We start from the raw sequence: 20,188 nt of genomic DNA, 5'->3' as shown, positions 1-20,188 counted from the left end.
CCAGTAGGGTCAACAATTGTTAGTAATAACGACCACACCTTAGTTTGAAACTGTTAACCAAATCTCCTCACCGGTGGGTAGCTAGACTGGCTTCTCCACTAAAGCCACTATGATCCACTAGGGAAGGGGGACGACGTCGCCACCTGCAAAGTCAAAAGCAAAGTAAGGAGTAATGCGTGAAATCCGATTTATATGCAGTGAGAGTGATAAGGCACTGAGCTTTGGACAAAAATCAGACCACAAAACGGTCCCCGAAGACCACGTGCAATCTGCTTTCAGCATCCGGAGTAAAACAGCAAACAGCCTCCTGCTGGGAGGGTCTGGGGCGGGGGGATGGGTGGGCTGGAGCTTCCTCGCTGCCGATTGGCTCCCTGGAGCCACCGCCTCCGGCGATTGGTCTCTGCCGCAAGGGATACCGGGTCTGCACGCGACGCGGGCCTGGGATTCGAGGCACGAAGATGGCGGCTGAGGCGTTGAGGGCTAGGCGCCCCGTGTCCTCCTGCGGGCAGGTGGAGACGCACGGCCGGGCCCGGGGAGCCACCGAGGCCATGTGTAGCCGGTGTGGAAGAAGGGCGCCCAGAGCTCTGGGTGAGACGCGGGGGGTCAGTCCGCCTGCCGTCACGGGAGCTGAGGAACAGGCAGAGTAGGGAGTGGCTGCGACGGCGAGGGAGCACGGGGCAGCCCAGGCCTCGAGCGCGCAGCCCGCCTTTGAGGTCCTGACGCCAAGGCCTCGAGAGCGGCTTTCCGCCCCTGCTGCGCACTGACTGCCCCACTGATGGGGTCGCAGGTTCGAGAAAGGGGTAATGTGAGAATTTAACCGTCATTCTGTGGTGAAGAAGCAACGAAACTTCATTTTCTTGCATAGTTTTGTTGTGGTAACCAAAGGTTCCTGATATTTAAAAACGGATGTTAGGGGTGGGGGCGGGGGACTTGTTGCTCTCTTGGCTTAAAGCCTTGTTCAGAAGACAGCCCGTTAGGTTTTGTGCATCTTGTGTTCAGTCTTGGGCCATCCAGGGAGAACGCGCGCCCATACTCCGCTCACTGAGACTCTCCTCAAGTGAAAACAGGTTCAGTTTATTTGACCCTAACCTCACAGGCCTTAGAGTGCTATGTCTCTGCAGGGGTGTGTTGTTGAAACTAAACTCTTGGAGCTGCCAGAGTCTTATTATCACCCTGTGTAACTGTTACATTTTATACTTTCAAAGTGAAAGTCCATTTTCTCAGTCGCTCCAGGATGGACTCTGCTTGGGAGACCTGAGCGTAGAGAAAATTGGTTGTGTTTTCCTGGGGAGAGGCAAGTTCTCTTACCCGAATTTCGATTGCTGCTGTTTCATAGAAAATCTCCATTATTTGATGATATAGTATTACAAAATAAAGTTTTAGAACATGACATTTTAAAATCACCTGTTCTTTCATACATTTGTATTATAATGCTGAGAAGTACTCAATTGGAAAGATGGTGCCTTTGCATGTGGAATTATCAAAGTGCTTTGTAAGCTGTAATGCAGCCCACGTTATTTCGACTTGTACAGTATCAGAAATCTTTAAAAGGTAAAACAGTTTTGATATCCTTAGTAACAGTATCTCTGGAATTTAAATTAGAGCTTTAAAATTTACCCTGGTTTTAAACAAGTTTTAGATGTTTCATTAGCTTAAAAACTAAATTTCTTTTTTTTTATCAAAAGAATGCAATTGTTTTAATATAAATCAGCAGGAACACTTAATTTTATAGTAAATGAAGCCTCATTTTATCTAGTTTCTTTTCCCATTTTTCTTGCAAAATCTTTTTAAATGACATAACTATAACATATATTTATTACTATAAACTTCAGATTCTACTTAGAGTATTAAAATGTTGGTATTAGATGGTATTTCCCTTCATAAATGCTAAATCTGTGAAAAATAACCTTTATATGGGTCATGTTTGTGTGATAGTAGTAGCATCTGACTTCTGTCCTGTCTTCTGTCTTTGCCAATGTCTTAGATCGTTAAGAGAGGATTTTTTTAAAATTTGAATGTAACTGATTTACAGTGTTTCAGGTGTACAGTAAAGTGAATTAGTTATATCAACACATCTACATATATCCACTCTCTATTTTTTTGTTTTGTTTTGTTTTGGTTCTTTTCTGATTGTAGACCATTACAGAAGTATTGAGTAGAGTCCCCTGTGCTATTATATAGCAGGTTCTTGTTAGTTATCTATTTTATATATCAGATCAGATAAGATCAGTCGCTCAGTCGTCTCCGACTCTGCGACCCCATGAATCGCAGCACGCCAGGCCTCCCTGTCCATCACCAACTCCCGGAGTTCACTCATACTCACATCCATCGAGTCAGTGATGCCATCCAGCCATCTCATCCTCTGTCGTCCCCTTCTCCTCCTGCCCCCAATCCCTCCCAGCATCAGAGTCTTTTCCAATGAGTCAACTCTTCGCATGAGGTGGCCAAAGTACTGGAGTTTCAGCTTTAGCATCATTCCTTCCAAAGAAATCCCAGGGCTGATCTCCTTCAGAATGGACTGGTTGGATCTCCTTGCAGTTCAAGGGACTCTCAAGAGTCTTCTCCAACACCACAGTTCAAAAGCAATTCTTCGGCACTCAGCCTTCTTCACAGTCCAACTCTCACATCCATACATGACCACAGGAAAAACCATAGCCTTGACTAGATGAACCTTTGTTGGCAAAGTAATGTCTCTGCTTTTCAATATGCTACCTAGGTTGGTCATAACTTTCCTTCCAAGGAGTAAGCGTCTTTTAATTCCATGGCTGCAGTCACCATCTGTAGTGATTTTGGAGCCCAGAAAAATAAAGTCTGACACTGTTTCCCTATCTATTTCCCATGAAGTGATGGGACCGGTTGCCATGATCTTCGTTTTCTGAATATTGAGCTTTAAGCCAACTTTAGTATGTGTATGTCAGCCCCTTCTCCCAGTTTACCCTTTCCCATCCCGTGGTAACCATAAATTTGCTTTCTACATCCGTGACTCTACTTCTGTTTTGTAAGTAAGTTCATTTGTACCCCCCTTTTTTTTAGATTGCACATGTAATTGATATCATATGATATTTGTCTTTCTGTGTCTGACTTCACTCAGTATGACAATCTCTAGGTCCATCCATGTTGCTGCAAATGGCATTATTTTGTTCAAAGAGAAGGTCTTGCCACTTTCTCAAATTGACCCTCACTGTCCCCTTCACAGGATGGGAAGTACAAATTCGCAGATGGAAGTATGATCAAGTAGAAAGAACATTAGACTTGGAAACAGAACTAGATCTGGATTATACCATTTATCCCAGAACACCAAAATGTTTATCCATCTCTAGGTTGTCAAATATGATATCTACAGCCTATTTAGCTGTGATAATTATAATGATCAGATGGAGTATGTCAGATTTTTTATATGATTTTTTCTTTATATGATTGTAAGAGCTGGCAGATTCAAAGTATTATAGGTACCAAATAACTATCTAAATGAATGCAAGCAATATTAATTATCTCTGCCTGGTTTCTCTTTTCTTCTGATTTTTCTCCCTTCTAATTTGTATTGTTTCTCTTGAATTTTAATGTCATCCATTTCTAACTAAATAGATATATTTTTCTATAGAAGAGAATCCCTTTTAATTTTTCCCTTTGCTTATACTGAATATGCATCATTAACAAACTGGAAAGTTTAATTCACAGAAGAATTTCGTCAGTAGGTCACCACCATGAACTTCAATGTGGACATGCTTTTTGTGACCTGTGCTTATTAATGACTGAAGAATACAGCACAATCACATGCCCTGATTGTGAGGTAAGTTTTATTGTTCATATCGATCACATTACAACATAATGTTACAGGTAAAAATGGTAGAGAAATAAAACATACTTCTAATTAGGAACTAAAAACTTGGATATTTGCTGCTGAGTCTTTTAAATAAAGAAACCTAGCAAAAGATAAGGCTTTTCACGTACGTTTTTGTAACTATTCAAAGTGATCAAAAAGAATGCAAGCTTAGGGTCATACACTTATCAGTCTACATCTGTATTTTTTTTTTAAAGATTTTTTGATGTGGACCATTTTTAGAGTCTTTATTGAATGGGCCAGAACATTGCCTCTATTTTATGGGTTTTTTTTTTTTTTTTGGCCCCGGGGCATGCGGGATCTTAGCTCCATCCTCTGCATTGGAAAGTGGAGTCTTAACCATTGGACTGCCAGGGAAGTACTAAAATCTCTATCCCCTTTTTCTAAACTGATATCATGTAAGCAAATTTAGAATTTTCCTCTGCCTCTCAACCTTTGTGTGTCATTAAATTTACACTTGTAGAGATGTGTTAAAAAATAAACAACATCCTAAAGTTAACTTTAGAAGTGCTAAAAATAATGCAGTTGCACTAAAACCCATGCACTCAAGATAATGAGAACAAATTAAGGATTTAAAATAAAATTTACTGAACTTTCTTTGCATTTACTACAAATATAAGTATTGCTCGGTTTATATATGTATGTTTCTAGAAAGTTTTCTTAATCTCTATTTAATTCTTAATGTTCCACTTGAGAGATCAGATTTTGAAGATTTGTATCGATTATTTTCTGTGGCAGCATGGCAGACAGTTAATATAGAGGCAGACCACCTGGGATGCAGTCCTAGTTCTTGTGCCCTAATCCTGAGTTTCCTCATTTGTGAGATGGAAATAATACCTGATTTTCTTATAGAATTGTAAAAGTCAAATCTGAATTATGTGTAAGTTCTCTCCAAGTTTTAAAATAAGTGTTATGGTTGACCCTTGATTATTTAGATGTGGATTAACTGGTTTGCAGGTTAACCATGATAAAAATACATATGTGAGTAATGAGTTGCTTCAGTCATGTCCGACTGTTTGCTCCTGTATAGACTGAGGCACGTCAGCCTCCTCTGTCCATGGGAGTCTCCAGGCAAGAATACTGGAGTGGGTTACCATTCCCTTCTGCAGGGGATCTTCCCAACCCAGGGATTGAACCTGCATCTCTTATGTCTCCTGCATTGGCAGGCCAGTTCTTTGCTACTAGTGCTACCAAGAATATATATAATAATGCATATTGTTTTTGTTGTTCAGTTGCTCAGCTGTGTCCGACTCTACAACCCCATGGACTGTAGCACACAAGGCTTCCCTGTCCTTCACCATCTCCAGGAGCTTGCTCAAACTTCTGTCCATTGAGTTGGTGATGCCATCCAACCATCTCGTCCTTTGTTGTCCCTTTTTCCTCCTGCATTTGGTCTTTCCCAGAAACAGGGCACGGTCTTTTCTAATGAGTCAGCTCTTCACATCAGTTGGCCAAAGTATTGGAGCTTCAGCATCAGTCCTTCCAATGAGTATTCAGGATTGATTTCCTTTAGGATTGACTGGTTGATCTTACAGTCCAAGGGACTCTCAAGAGTCTTCTTCAGCACCACAGTTCAAAAGCATCGGTCATTTGGCACTCAGGGCTTCCCTGGTGGGTCAGCTGGTAAAGAATCTGCCTGCAATGTGGGAGCCTGCCTGCAATGGTTCGATCCCTGGGTTTGGAAGATCCTCTGAAGAAGGGAAGGGCTACCCACTCCAGTATTCTGGCCTGGAGAATTCCATGGACTGTATAGTCCATGGGGTCACAAAGAGGCAGGACTGAGTGACTTTCACTTTCAGCACTCAGCCTTCTTTATGGTCCAGCTTTCACATACATATATAATAATATGTATATAAACATACAAATATGTGATTTGTGCAGGTTTAAATTACAGCAGACACATTACACACTAGAAGATATTTGTTTTGGAATTATGTACTTTATGAATCATGGCTTTTATTGTGGGAAATTCCTAGTCCCTCTCCCTTTTTTTGACAGTAGCTAGCGGCACCCCACTCCAGTACTCTTGCCTGGAGAATCCCATGGACGGAGGAACCTGGTAGGCTGTAGTCCATGGGGTCGCTAAGAGTCGGGCACGACTGAGCGACTTCACTTTCACTTTTCACTTTCATGCATTGGAGAAGGAAATGGCAACCCACTCCAGTATTCTTGCCTGGAGAATCCCAGGGACAGAGGAGCCTAGTGGGCTGCCGTCTATGGGGTCGCACAGAGTCGGACACAACTGAAGCGACTTAGCAACAGCAGCAGCAGCTCCATAGTTAAGACAAAGGGGAGCCTAGCTCCTGGTTGAAATACAATATCCCTGACAGATTGAGTCTTATGGTGGGTAAAGAGTGAATTAAGGGAAAAGAAAGAGACATTCCACTGTAACTGTCTCTGCTCATGTCTATCCTGTTCTGATATTAAAAAAACAGCAAGTTTATTAGAACAGTAACCTCTTGCCTTTTGTGGCAAATGACTTTGTGTTTAATGGTCTCTTAAAATACTAACATATTATTTTTAGTGTTTTCGTAACATCTAATCAAGTGTTTATATTGTATTTACAAATACTAGTTTTTTATTTTGAAATTTACATTTATGTGTGCTTTTTTATTGAAGTATACTTGGCTTTACAGTGCTGTTACAAATACTGGTTTTTGATTTTAGGATTGTAGCAAATCTATTTTGTATCATTTGACTAGTTCTGCCTCTCACTTTGGGAGACATGTGGTCTGTCCCATCCTACCCGCCTTTTCCCCTTTCTCCCTGTGCTATTATAAGCCACATAATTGACAGAGGACTGTATTCAGTCTTCAAATGCACTAAAGCTGGCCACTGTTTAAAGGAATCCTTCAAGAAACCTTCCTGAAATTGTTACCACTCTTTTATTAGTTTTTTTTTTTTTAATATAATTTATTTTTGGCTGCACTGGGTCTTCCTTGCAGCTCGACAGCTCTCTAGTTAAGGCTCTGGCTTGCGGCCCCATGGACTCTCTAGTTGCAGCCCCATGGACTGTAGCCTGCCAGGCTCCTCTGTCCATGGGATTCTCCAGGCAAGAATACTGGAGTGGGTTGCCATTTACTTTTCCAGGATATCTTCCCTTTCCATGAATCGAACCTGGGTCTCCTGCCTTGCAGACAAATTCTTTACCAACTGAGCTACAAGGGAAGCCTTAAGGCAAGTGCCCTTAGTTGTTCTGCAGCCTGTGGTATCTTAGTTCCGCAACCAGAGATGGAACTCAAGTCCCCTGCATTAGGAGGCAGATTCTTAACCAGTTGACCACCAGGAAAGTCCCTGTTAGTTTTTAAAGTTTACATTTTTGCTGGTATCTTGTATTTGGAAAAAGATAAGGGAAGAATCAAGTCTAAATTAGTGAAAAGTCTGAATTTATAGACTATTTCCGGATTGAAGTTTATTAATTTTAAATAATGTATATGCTCTAAAAAGTAATACCTATAGTCACATTAGACTTTTGTTGAAGGCCCAGGTAATGCTATTTCAAGCTTAAGCCTATAATGATTCCATTCAGAGTTAATGAGTATGCTTATGTTCTTATTTCTGAGTTTGAGTACATATGAATCAGTCTTTATCTTTCATAGTGGCATGGGTTTTTTAAATAACATCTCTGTTTTTGACTGATACTCTATACCATTCAGTTGCTCAGTCGTGTCCAACTCTTTGAGACCCCATGGACTGCAGCACGCCAGGTCTCCCTGTTCATCACCAACTCCTAGGGTTTACCTAAACTCAGGTCCGTCGAGTTGGTGATGCCATCCAACCATCTCATCCTCTGTCGTCCCCTTCTCTTCTTGCCTTCACTCTTTCCCAGCATCAAGGTCTTTTCCAGTGAGTCAGCTCTTCACATCAGGTGGCCATTGTATCGGAGTTTCAGCTTCACCATCAGTCCTTCCAATGAACACTCAGGACTGATCTCCTTTAGGATGGACTGGTTGGATCTCCTCGCAGTCCAAGAGACTCAAAAGTTTGCTCCAACACCACAGTTCAAAAGCATCAATTGTTCGGCGCTCAGCTTTCATTATATTCCAACTCTCACATACATACATGACTACTGGAAATACCGTAGCCCTGACTAGACGGACCTTTGTTGGCAAAGTAATGTCTCTGCTTTTTAATATGCTGTCTAGGTTGGTCATAACTTTTCTATCAAGGAGTAAGCGTCTTTTAATTTCATGGCTGCAGTGATTTTGGAGCCCCAAAAAATGAAGTGATAGGACTGGACGCCATGATCTTAGTTTTCTGAATGCTGAGCTTTAAGCCAACTTTTTGACTCTCTCCTCTTTCACTTCATCAAGAGACTCTTTAGTTCTTCACTTTCTGCCATAAGGGTGGTGTCATCTGCATATCTGAGGTTATTGATATTTCTCCCTGCAATCTTGATTCCAGCTTGTGCTTCCTCCAGCCCAGCATTTCTCATGATATACTCTGCATATAAGTTAAATAAGCAGGGTGACAATATACAGCCTTGACGTACTCCTTTTCCTATTTGGAACCAGTCTGTTGTTCCATTTCCAGTTCTAACTGTTGCTTCCTGACCTGCATACAGATTTCTCAGGAGGCAGGTCAGGTGGTCTGGTATTCCCATCTCTTGAACTGTTTTCCACAGTTTGTGGTGATCCACACAGTCAAAGGCTTTGGCATAGTCAGTAAAACAGAAATAGATGTTTTTCTGGAACTCTCTTGCTTTTTTGATGATCCAGTGGATGTTGGCAATTTGATCTCTGGTTCCTCTGCCCTTTCTAAAACCAGCTTGAACATCTGGAAGTTCATGGTTCACATACTGCTGAAGCCTGGCTTGGAGAATTTTGAGCTTTACTTTGCTAGAATGTGAGATGAGTGCCATTGTGCAGTAGTTTGAGCATTCTTTGGCATTGCCTTTCTTTGGGACTGGAATGAAAACTGACCTTTTCCAGTCCTGTGGCCACTACTGAGTTTTGCAAATTTGCTGGCATATTGAGTGCAGCGCTTTCACAGCATCATCTTTCAGGATTTGAAATAGCTCAGCTGGAATTCTATCACCTCCACTAGCTTTGTTCGAAGTGAAGCATTCTAAGGCCCACTTGACTTCACATTCCAGGATGTCTGGCTCTAGGTCAGTGATCACACACCATTGTGATTATCTGGATTGTGAAGATCTTTTTTGTACAGTTCTTCTGTGTATTCTTGCCACCTCTTCTTAACATCTTCTGCTCCTGTTAGGTCCCTACTGTTTCTGTCCTTTATTGAGCCCATTTTTGCATGAAATGTTCTCTTGGTATCTCTCATTTTCTTGAAGAGATCTCTAGTCTTTCCCATTCTATTGTTTTCCTCTATTTCTTTGCACTGATCACTGAGGAAGGCTTTCTTATCTCTCCTTGCTATTCTTTGGAACTCTGCATTCAAATAGGTGTATCATTCCTTTTCTCCTTTGCTTTTGGCTTCTCTTTTCACAGCTATTTGTAAGGCGTCCTTATACAGCCATTTTGTATTTGTGCATTTCGTTTTCTTGGAGATGGTCTTGATCCCGTCTCCCGTACAATGTCATGAACCTCTGTCCATAGTTCATCAGGCACTCTGTTTATCAGATCTAGTTCCTTAAATCTGTTTATCACTTCCACTGTATAATCATAAAGGGATTTGATTTAGGTCATACCTGAATGGTTTAGTGGTTTTCCCTACTTTCTTCAATTTAAGTCTGACTTTGGCAATAAGGATTTCATGATCTGAGCCACAGTCAGCTCCCGGTCTTGGTTTTGCTGACTGTATAGAGCTTCTCCATCTTTTGCTGCAAAGAATATAATGAATCTGATTTCAGTGTTGACCATATGGTGATGTCCATGTGCAGAGTCTTGTCTTGTGTTGTTGGAAGAGGGTGTTTTCTATGACCAGTGTGTTCTCTTGGGAAAACTATTAGCCTTTGCCCTGCTTCATTCTGTACTCCAAGGCCAAATTTGCCTGTTACTCCAGGTGTTTCTTGACTTCCTACTTTTGCATTCCAGTCCTATTAATGGTTAATAACCATTCTATAGTTATATACAGCAATATGACAGGTTTTGTTTAAGAATGTGACCATACTTAGATTCCATTACAGAAATACTGGCATTTTATTGATCATTTGGACTAAAGATCATAAGTCTAAAAATATATTGGGCCATGAGAAAATGACAAATTAACCCATCATAGGTGATTAATATATATTAAAATCACATGTGGATTGGAATAACCTACAAATTGAAAATGTAAACTAGAAGAGACTATAGGTAATTGTTTAATCTTGGGTGGAGAAGCCTTGTTATTCATCACTGAAGTCAGAACCCACAGAAGAAAGTGAAAGTCACTCAGTCAGGTTGGACTCTTTGCAACCCCATGGACTGTACAGTCCATGGTATTCTCCAGGCCAGAATACTGAAGTGGGTAGCTGTTTCCTTCTTCAGAGTATTTTCCCAACCCAGGGATGGAACCCAAGTCTCCCACAATGCAGGCGGATTCTTTACCAGCTGAGCCACCAGGGAAGTCAGAAGCCACAGAGAAAATGCTGTCTAAATTTGCCCACTATTTTTCTGTTACACGTAGCAGAAAACAAACAAGCAAAAATACCACCATAAATAAAACTTAAGCAACAAGCTATTCTGGAGTAGGGGGAATAAAATCTTTATTGTATATATCAGAAGTTAAGACTCTCACAATTTTAACTGAAATCTTTTAAATCAGTTTTATTTAATATTTTCTTAAATTTTCTAGGTGAAATGTCCTGTATCAAATCTGTTGGTAGTAACAATAACCTCTTACTATGAAATGCCAGGCCAATGGGGCGTAAATGAGGAGGTGGATAGAAATTAAGATTTTAGCCCTGATTTTTAGGGGGTGCTCTTAAAAATATTTGATGCAATCTGTTTTTGTTTTTTTTTTTTTAAGTAACACTTTTCCTTTATTATCTAATAATAGATAACTGTCTTTGGTACATTATACTTAAAAGCTTGCCAGAACATCCTCTTCCCCACCAAACATTAACCCCACTTTAACATTTAGTAGTCTGCTACATTCCTTCCAGCATTAACCTATTGTCATAAATGTCTCCTACATAATTTTTAATGGGTGTACAATAAACCATGGTACATCAATGCTATAATATAATCTCTTTATGATAAACACTAGGTGGCTTCAGATTTTTTCACTAGGGTTTTGCACAATTCCTCAAACTCACTCCCACCAAAAAAAAAGTTCCACCAGCAGGTTCTGTTAATTATTATGTCTAAAAAAATCTATGTTTGTATTTGTCATATTTTTTTAATGTTTGGCAGTTTAATGGACAAAAAATGGGTATCTGTTTTAAATTGAAATTCCCTGAATACTAGTGAAATTGATCAATCTTTCATGTTAACTTCTCAGCTCTTTATGGAAAATCTTTAAGAGATCCTTCCAGGTCCTTTCCATATTTTCCTTTTGAATTATCTTTTTCTTAAATTGTAAGACTACTTCATGTGATAGAGATATTAACACTTTGTTCTTTGTGTTTTAACTCTTTTCTCCCAGTTTTTCACATTTAATTTTTTTATATTTAACCATTCAGAAATGTTTCCTTTTTCATTTGTTTTATCCCCCTCCTTCATGGCTTCTAAGTTTTCTTTGATTAGTCAAAACTTTCATCTCAGAGGTATACATTTATCTTTTATTTTTTAGGAAGGTCCCTATTAGGTCCCTTTCTAATATATTTTATATGATGTAAGGTGGTTATGTAACTTTCTTCTTCAGAATGATTAGCTGATCCATACCATTTATTGGATTATCTTTTTTTTTTTTTTTTAAAGGTCTTAGTTTATTCTCTCTCATGAAAAATCTGCAGTCACCACAGATACAGTCACTACAGAATCTTTACTGCTTCTTGCCAGGACCAGCATTGGCCTTTGCATTCCCCCTGACTTTTTTCATTCTATTCTTGCATTCCTTTTGCTGTTTTCTTGAGGTCTTTTTCTTCTCATCTAGGCTGTGTCTTAGAAGCCTGTGTTTGGGCTCATTCTTTGTGTAATCCAAGGATTCATAAACCATGCCAAAGCCAGTTGTCTTGCCACCACCAAAATAGATTCTGAATCCAAATACAAAAATGACATCTGGTCTTGTACATTTTGGCTAGTTTTTCCTGAATTTCTGTTCTGGTTACTGTTGCCTTCCCAAAGTAAAGAACCTAGATTACCATTTATTTCCACTGAAGTAGTCGGTTGGTCATGAATTTCCTGGTCTGTTACTGTGTCATTCATGATGGCACCTATCTTCAGGCAGCCAGAGAGTTAAAGAGCTTTTTTGTCTATTTAATTGAAATCCAAAATCACTGCAGATGATGATTGCAGCCATGAAATTAAAAGACGCTTACTGGAAGAAAAGTTACGACCAACCTAGACAGCATATTAAAAAGCAGAGACATTACTTTGCCAACAAAGGTCTGTCTAGTCAGGGCTGCAGTTTTCCAGTAGTCAGGTATGGATGTGAGAGTTGGACTCTAAAGAAAGCTGAGTGCCAAAGAATTGATGCTTTTGAACTGTGGTGGTGGAGTAAACTCTTGAGAGTCCCTTGGACTGTGAGGAGATCCAGCCAGTCCATCCTAAAGGAGATCAGTCCTGAGTGTTCATTGGAAGGACTGATGTTGAAGCTGAAACTCCAGTACTATGGCCACCTGATGTGAAGAGCTGACTCATTGGAAAAGACCCTGATGCTGGGAAAGATTGAAGGCAGAAGGAGAAGGGGAACTCAGAGGATAAGATTGTTGGATGGCATCGCCGACTCAATGGACATGAGTTTGGGTAAACCTCAGGAATTGGTGATGGACAGGGAGGTGTGGCGTGCTGCAGTCCATGGGGTCTCAAAGAGTTGGACATGACTGAGCGAATGAACTGAAAATATTTTAGTTCTGTTTATTTTATTTATTTATTTTTAGTTCTATTTAGTTGATAGTTGCCAAATTACTGATTTCCTCAAAAATTAAAATAGGATATAAATGTCACTTAAGTATGTTTTTCTTTGACTTAAAGATGATGTAAGGATCTTTTCATTTTTCTATGAATAGCACACTAGTTTTTTTGAATTCTGTATAAACAATTTACTGAATGATTTTTTGGTTTTTTGTTTTTAATCTTTTGTCCTAAGGTTGCTACAACTATAAGTACAAAACAAGAATACTGCCCAATAGATGGATATATTAAAGAAGATTCTTTTATGGAAAAATTGCCGCCTAAAAAGTATGGTCCATGTGCACTTATTTTAGTATTTAAAATTCATTGTATTTCTGAAAGTTATTTTAGAGTTATTGATAAAAGGTCATTCTTATATCCGTATCTCTAACCCATTGTTTACAGAATGCTCTTTAAGTTTATAATTTGTCTGAGCTGTTAATGAAGTGGAGAATCCAACTCCTAAAGAAGCAGCATTAGTATGTACTCATTTAAAGTGAGGGGAAACAATTCACAATTACCATTTCTTCACCCTACTTAATTCTTTAAGTCTCTTTTGCATACCTCAGCTCTTCCAGATTATTTGCTGCTCTGTGGTTCTTCATGGCCTAGCCAATAAAATCCAAAATCCTTTAGGCTAGCATTCCTGACTTTTCACATGACTGCTGCAGGTCCTCTGTCCAGGTTTAAATGGGTGCTTAGAAACCAGCAGAACAGTTATTTATTTAGAAAATAAAACGACTTAGCTAAAGTCTACTTATTGCTTATTGATAGAGCCAGAGGTAGAACTCAGGCTTACTGAATGCCAGTACTGCTTCCACCTCCTCTATTTGTATTCCGTCAATCACTTCCTCCGTAACCTCTGAGTGGAATGATTAGAATAAATCTTTAGGAATCTTTGTGGCTGCATGAGAGTCAGTGGCCATAACAATTGGGACATCTTCAGGAATCTAGCAGTTGACTTACCAGGTGAGGGAGGCTGACTTTTTTTTAAAGAGTGCTAAGGATTATGCACCCACTTCAGAGGAGGGAGCCCTTGCTCAGCTCTAGCCAGTTTCTGCTATGTGTTAAGATATCCCAGTGGTGCCAGGTTATCCTTCTCAAGACAAAACAGAAATCTGGAATTTCTTTGTGAAGCTTTCTTGTTTTTTAAACATGAAAGCCAAATCTGATTGTAGTTTTGTCTAGATGGCATGTAGTGTCAAATATGGTTGCAAAGTGAAATTTTACTTTCATAAGTAGATGAATCTGTTTTAGGTATCCCAGTTTTTTCCAAATTGCCAGTTTTCAAATTAGTTCTCCATGTCAAGTATACTTAGGTTAAAAACTCTTATTTCCTAATTTCAGTAGAGTTTGGTTTAAATAGTGATATGCTTTAAAATAGAAGTGTTCCTTGATACATGATGCATTGCCTTCCTGGTTTTTCTTTAGTATTTTGAAACAGGAATTGAATGATGGACTCCTTATGGCTAATGCATTCACATGTTTTCAAGAACATGGATATCCACTTTTTAAGTAATCAAATGTTTAAAAATTACTTTGTGTATCATTTCTTCCTACGAGACTAATCATCATAGTTTCTTCTATAAGCTGTTTTAGGCTATGATTAACTTATTCTTGCCAGCCAACGTAGGGATATAAAGATAAAAAATAGGCAAAAACTCTGTCATCTATGGACAAGAAATGCAGCTTGCTTTTCATTTGAAATTACCTAGTAAATTTAGTACCTCATTAGCCAGGCCTGTAAGTACATTTTTTAATAGCTGGCATTTGTTTGTATACTTACTTGCTTTAATTGAGCTTAAGACAGTTGAGTGATTATCAACATCTCTACCAAAAAAAATCAGGGAAGGAGAAAGGATTAAGAAATTAAAGCACAATTTATACTATAAGCTATTATTTTCAGGCATTGGTTAAGAAGTTGAATTCTTGGTTAAAGTTAGCTTTTATATGAAAACATGTCTAGTCATGATTTTCCTCTCTTTGCTTTTCACAGATAATTGAGAACTCATTGTAAATGTCCTTATAAGTCATCATAAGAATTATTTTTAATAGAGGGTAAAAATCAAAATAGAAGATTAAAACCATTATGTTAATGTTGATACTTAAAATAATGTACTTGACATTTTCCAGGATGAGGAATTGTTCTCAGGACTTTGAAAAGACTGCTCATCAACAAACTATTAGTTTAGAACATTCAGCCTCCACACCCAGGACTGTTTTGAACCCATCAGCTGTAATACAGGTATGAAAAATGTAATTCATGAAGTGAGATAAGGCCAAACATTTTTACTTTTCTCTAGTAGCTTGACTTTCCTGTGCTCTCAAGGGTCCTATAATTCAGATTCTTTTGGGAAGTTTAAAGGTAAACCTTCACTCCTTGCTTCAGTCTCTTTATTTTATTCTAAACTACGCCTCAACAATTGTTTTCTTTCCAAGTCAACATATTCTGCCTTTGATCAGCTGTTAGTGCTCTTGATATTGAGATTTTATTTATTTAGATATTTAGATTGAATTCAGATTTTATGAAACTTGTATAAGATACAAGTTTCCAAATTCTAAGTATAATTTTCCAGTTATTTTTAATGGCAGCTAAAAGACCTAGTGGCACTTACTGATGATGATGTAATTCTTGTTGGAAGACTGAATTTTATCAGTTATGGCTTTTGATAACTTTAAATAATATATTCTTTTAATTGAAGGTTAGAAACAGAACAAATTCCAAAGTGCTATTGAGTAGAATATTGTCGTTTTGTTAAGGAGATTATTGGTGGGCTGGGGGAGGAAAGAGCACTGTCTTCCGTGTTTAAATCTTTTTTTTCCCCATAAGAATTTTCTTTTGTTTTTATCAAGGAATTTCTGTACGTTAATTTTAGTTTTTTTTTTTTTTTTCTTTTCTGGCCATGCCACCCGGCATACGGAATCTTAGTTCTCAACCAGGGACCAAACCCTCACCCCCTGCATTGGTAGCATGGACTCCCAACCACTGGACCAGCACGGAAGTCCCCAGTGTTTAAATATTAACATAGCCTGATTATAATCTTCATTTTCTTAAAAACTGTTACTGTTTACATGTATTATTTATGATCATGATTATTATTTTCAGGTAGTTTTGAGTTGCAAAATGGTTATAGGATATAATCCCATTTTTTCAGAAAGATACCTAAAAAAAAAAAAGTCTGGAATACTATCAGCAGAACTCTAAAATGTTCATTGTTGCATGTTTTCAGATTGCTGTAATGGATCTAGGTTGCTTTTGTAAACAAAATGGTAGCTTGATGTTTTTGCAACTGTTACAGTCTATCTAAGCATCTGTTTTTATATTTTGTATTTGTATGTGATTCCTCTCTCCCTTCTTAGGAAAGTAAAACTGTGGAAGAGATTGATGAAGCATTGAAGATAGCAGGCCAAAATTTTGAACAACTAAGTATTGCTGTAAAAGTAAGCTTTCTGTATGATCCTAAATGTATGCTGTATCCTAAATTAAGACATGTTCCCTTTTGATGTATATCACTGAAGGTAGTAGAGCTTAGCATGATAGATAGAGCTTACATATGATAATCCAGTGAGAGAGAAACATAAAAAAGAATGGAAAACTCATGCCCTCCTAGAAGTAGCTTCATACCATTTGTGTTGGCAGCCTGCTGAAATTGAAGCTCTGTTTGCTGTGAGCTGAATTTTTTGTCTTGGAAGCATTGCAGATCACTATTCTGATACTGCTCATTATTTGGCTGTATACTGTTATACAGAGTTTTAGGTTCTTTTCTTTCTTGGCCCATCAACCCAAGAGAGAGACTTCCCTCATTTATTGACAAAGAACAAGCTCCTTGCACCTACCAACAGCAAATTCACCAAGGCATTCAAAAGATTGTAGCTAACATAGAATTTAAGAGTTCAACATATGTATTTGCAGAATACATTTACTACATCTCATATCCCCCTAATTTTTAGCCAATTTTGGCATCAAATCTAAGTCCAAAATCTCATCTAAGTATCTCCTAAATCAGGTATGGGTGAGATTCAGGGTATGACTCGTGCTGGGGCAAAATTCCTCTCCAGCTGTGAATGTGTGAAACTAGTAAATTATCTACTTCTAAAATATTAATACATTTGTTGAGCAGGCATAGGATAGACATTACCGTTTCAAAAAGGAAAGATTAAAAGAAAAAAAAGGTCACAGATCTCAAGCGATGAGTCTTTGTTTAAAATACAAGGAAATTTGTGGAATAGCTAACATTTTAATTAAAATATGTGTGTGCGCATATATATATATATATATATATATATATATAGGGTTTTTTTGTCCTTAGTGTGTGGCATGCAGGATCTTAGTCCCCTGACCAGGGATCGAACCCATGCCCCCATGCATTGGGAGTGCAGAATCTTAACCACTGGACCACCAGTGAAGCCCCTAATGTTATATTTTAAGTTTTTATAAATTTAAGGAATCCTGCCAGAGAGAAACTTAGCTATCCAAAATGATCCATTTCCTGTACTGAGTAAAAGTGATGAGAAGTTCAGAAAACTTAGTGGGTTTTCTAGTCCTTTTTGCTAATTTTATCAGTACAAAGTACTAACAAAGATGTGATCTTGCTGACAAGAACAAAGATTTAAAGTTTAACCATGTGATTTTTCCCATTTTTATCATCTCATCTCTTCTGTTGTTATTTTGAAGAGTCCAAAAAGTACCTTTTACTTTTCAAAATTATGTTGAATAGCACAATTCCCACAAAATAAAAATACCAAATTAGGTCTTTGTATTATCTTTTTCCCAGATGCTTGAACACATGCACAGTCAAACAAAAGAGGAGACGGTCTGTCTTAAAGAGGTTCTAGAGAAGCAGTTTGATCAGCTTTACACTTCTCTTGATTCCAGGTAATAAATTAAAATACAGACTCAGTGCAACTGAAGCTTTTAATATCAACTTGTCATTTTATTTCTCTGCATAGATTGAAAAAAATTAGTAGATTTTAAACAAGTTTAGAAGGTAATGGGTGGTTCCCTTACAGGCTGATGTTTACAGCTTCGAAATGAAGAAAATTTATTTATTTAGGCTATTTGCCTTCTGTTCCCAAAGCTGTTAAATAATTTCTTTCTTAAAGCAGTTAGCACAGAGAAATGCTGTCTATTTCTGAATCCTATTGTAGAATTCAGCATACTTGGGAAAATGCAAACATACATTTTCATGTACATAATGCCATCATTTTTTTATGTGTTTATTTGCATCAAGAGCAAATAATAATGATTTTTTGAAACACATACCATACTGTTACATATCCATCCTTTTTAAAAATGTTGATATATATGATCTCAAGTAATCTTTAATCACATTTTGCATTTTAAGAGACAGACTCATAGAAGTTGTGATAAATTGGTATTTAGAAATGGTGCTTGTCTATTTGACTCTTGTTTCTTTTTTTAATTTCTAATTGGAATGCCCAGAACACAGGTTCATCACTCTGAATGAATCAGTTGATATTCTTTATTCCTTGATATTTATGGTATCTCACATTTGGTTTTTATAGTATCTAAGTGATAGGTCATTTCAGTTCAGTTGCTAAGTCATATCCAACTCTTTGTGACCCCGTGGACTGCAGCACACCAGCCTTCCCTTGTCCATCACCAACTCTTGGAGTTTGCTGAAGCTCATGTCCATCGAGTCAGTGATACCATCCAGCCATTTCGTCCTCTGTTGTCCTGTTCTCCTCCTGCCTTCAATCTTTCCCAGCATCAGGGTCTTTTCCAATGAGTCAGTTCTTCGCATCAGGTGGCCAAAGTGGAGTTTAAAGGTGATAAGTCATGTGCATGCATTTTAAATGTTTTTAATAGTGGTAAATGTACATCATAAAGTTTACCTTTGTAACTGTTTAAGAGTGTACAGTTTAGTGGTGGGGGGAGGGATGAATCAGAACATACAGTGTGATGATACAGATGATACATATGAATACATATGAATACATACAGATGATACAGATGAATACATACATACAGATGATACAGATGAATCATCTCAAACAGTGTATAAGATGAACATACACTATTATATATAAGATAAATAAGAAACTACTGTATAGTACAGAGAAATGTATTCAGTATTCTGTGATAACCTATATGAGAAAAGAATCTAAAAAAAAGATTATATGTATAACTGAATCACTTGGCTGTATACCTGAAACTAATATTAATATTAGTTTAGTATTATTAACTAATATTAATATAACATTGAAAATCAAATATAGTCCAATAAAATTGAAATTTAAAAATGTATAGTTTAGTGGCATACAATAATTTTATGTTTAACTTTTTAAGGACTACCAAATTGTGTTCTGTGGTGGCCGCACACGTTACTTTTCCACCAGCAGTGCTCAAAGGTTCCAGTTTCTCCACATCCTCACCAACATTTTATTTTTTTTTTGAAAAGAATAACCATTTTGAGGATGTGAAGTGGTATCTCATTTTGGATTTGATTTACATTTCCATGATAGCTAGTATTATGGAGCACATCTTTTCATGTGCTTATTAGTTGACCATTTATGTATTTTCTCTGGAGAAATAGTATTCCAGTCCTTTGCCCATTTTTGTAGTGTTTATTTTGTTATTGATGGGGTAGGAGTTCTTTATACATTATGGATATCAGTCCTTTATGAGATGTATTGTTTTCATATATTTTCTCTTCCTGTGGCTTGCCTTTTGTTTGTGGTTTAAAATTTTTTTATTGAAATACAGTATTAGTTTGAATTTGAATTACATTTGAATTACAGTATTAGTTTCAGGTATACAGCAGAGTGATTCAGTTATACATATTCTTTTTCATTATAGGTTATTACAAGATATTGCATATAATTCCCTGTGCTGTACAGTATGTCCTTGTTTTTTATCTACTTTGTATATACTAGTGTGTATATGTTAATCCAAAATGCTTAATTTGTCTCTTCTACCCTTAAATGTCTGTGGGTCTGTTTCTGACTTGTAAGTAAGTTCATTTATATTCCACATAAAAGTGATGTATGACACTTGTCTTTCTTTGTCTGACTTTAGTAAGTATAATATTCTCTAGGTCCATCCATGTTGCTGCAAATGGCATTGATTCATACTTTTTTATGGCTGAGTCATATTCCATCATGTACATATATCACATCTTTTTTATCCATTTAAGTTATTTCCTTGTCTTGGCTAATGTAAATATTGCTACTTTGAGTACTTTGAACATTGAAGTGCATGTATTGAGTTTTAGAGTTTTCATCTTTTCTGGATATGTGCCCGGAAATTGGATTGCTGGATCGTATGGTTACTGTTTTTAGTTTTTTATAGAACCTTCATACTGTTCTCCATAGTGAATGCACCAAGTTTCCATTCCCACTGACAGTATAGGAGGGCTCCCTTTTCTCCACACACTGTCTAGCATTT

General features: G+C 37.7%; 1 protein-coding gene and 1 pseudogene across 3 annotated transcripts in view; one reads left to right on the top strand and one right to left on the bottom strand.

Moving 5' to 3' along the window:
- Nucleotides 1–397: 397 nt before the first annotated feature.
- Nucleotides 398–20,188, top strand: part of RNF17 (ring finger protein 17) — a 110,706-nt gene continuing 90,915 nt past the window's right edge. The window contains exons 1-7 of one of the 3 annotated variants that reach the window (XM_059892247.1): nt 500–588; nt 1,442–1,551; nt 3,696–3,790; nt 12,977–13,068; nt 14,914–15,025; nt 16,141–16,221; nt 17,556–17,656. In XM_059892247.1, coding sequence (XP_059748230.1) covers nt 1,503–1,551; nt 3,696–3,790; nt 12,977–13,068; nt 14,914–15,025; nt 16,141–16,221; nt 17,556–17,656 — 530 coding nt within the window. In that variant the 5' untranslated portion in view covers nt 500–588; nt 1,442–1,502. Of the gene's footprint in view, nt 589–1,441; nt 1,552–3,695; nt 3,791–12,976; nt 13,069–14,913; nt 15,026–16,140; nt 16,222–17,555; nt 17,657–18,398; nt 18,571–20,188 lie in introns of those variants that run through there. The other 2 variants (XM_002691869.6, XM_059892248.1) reach the window with 2 other exon arrangements.
- On the bottom strand, nt 11,434–12,093 carry LOC100295315 (small ribosomal subunit protein eS24-like; annotated as a pseudogene).

The sequence above is a fragment of the Bos taurus genome, chromosome 12 (genome assembly GCF_002263795.3).
Source record: "Bos taurus isolate L1 Dominette 01449 registration number 42190680 breed Hereford chromosome 12, ARS-UCD2.0, whole genome shotgun sequence".
NCBI lineage: Eukaryota > Metazoa > Chordata > Mammalia > Artiodactyla > Bovidae > Bos > Bos taurus.
The sequence above is the reverse complement of the archived record's forward strand: the minus strand, read 5'-3'. Positions and strand labels throughout refer to the sequence as shown.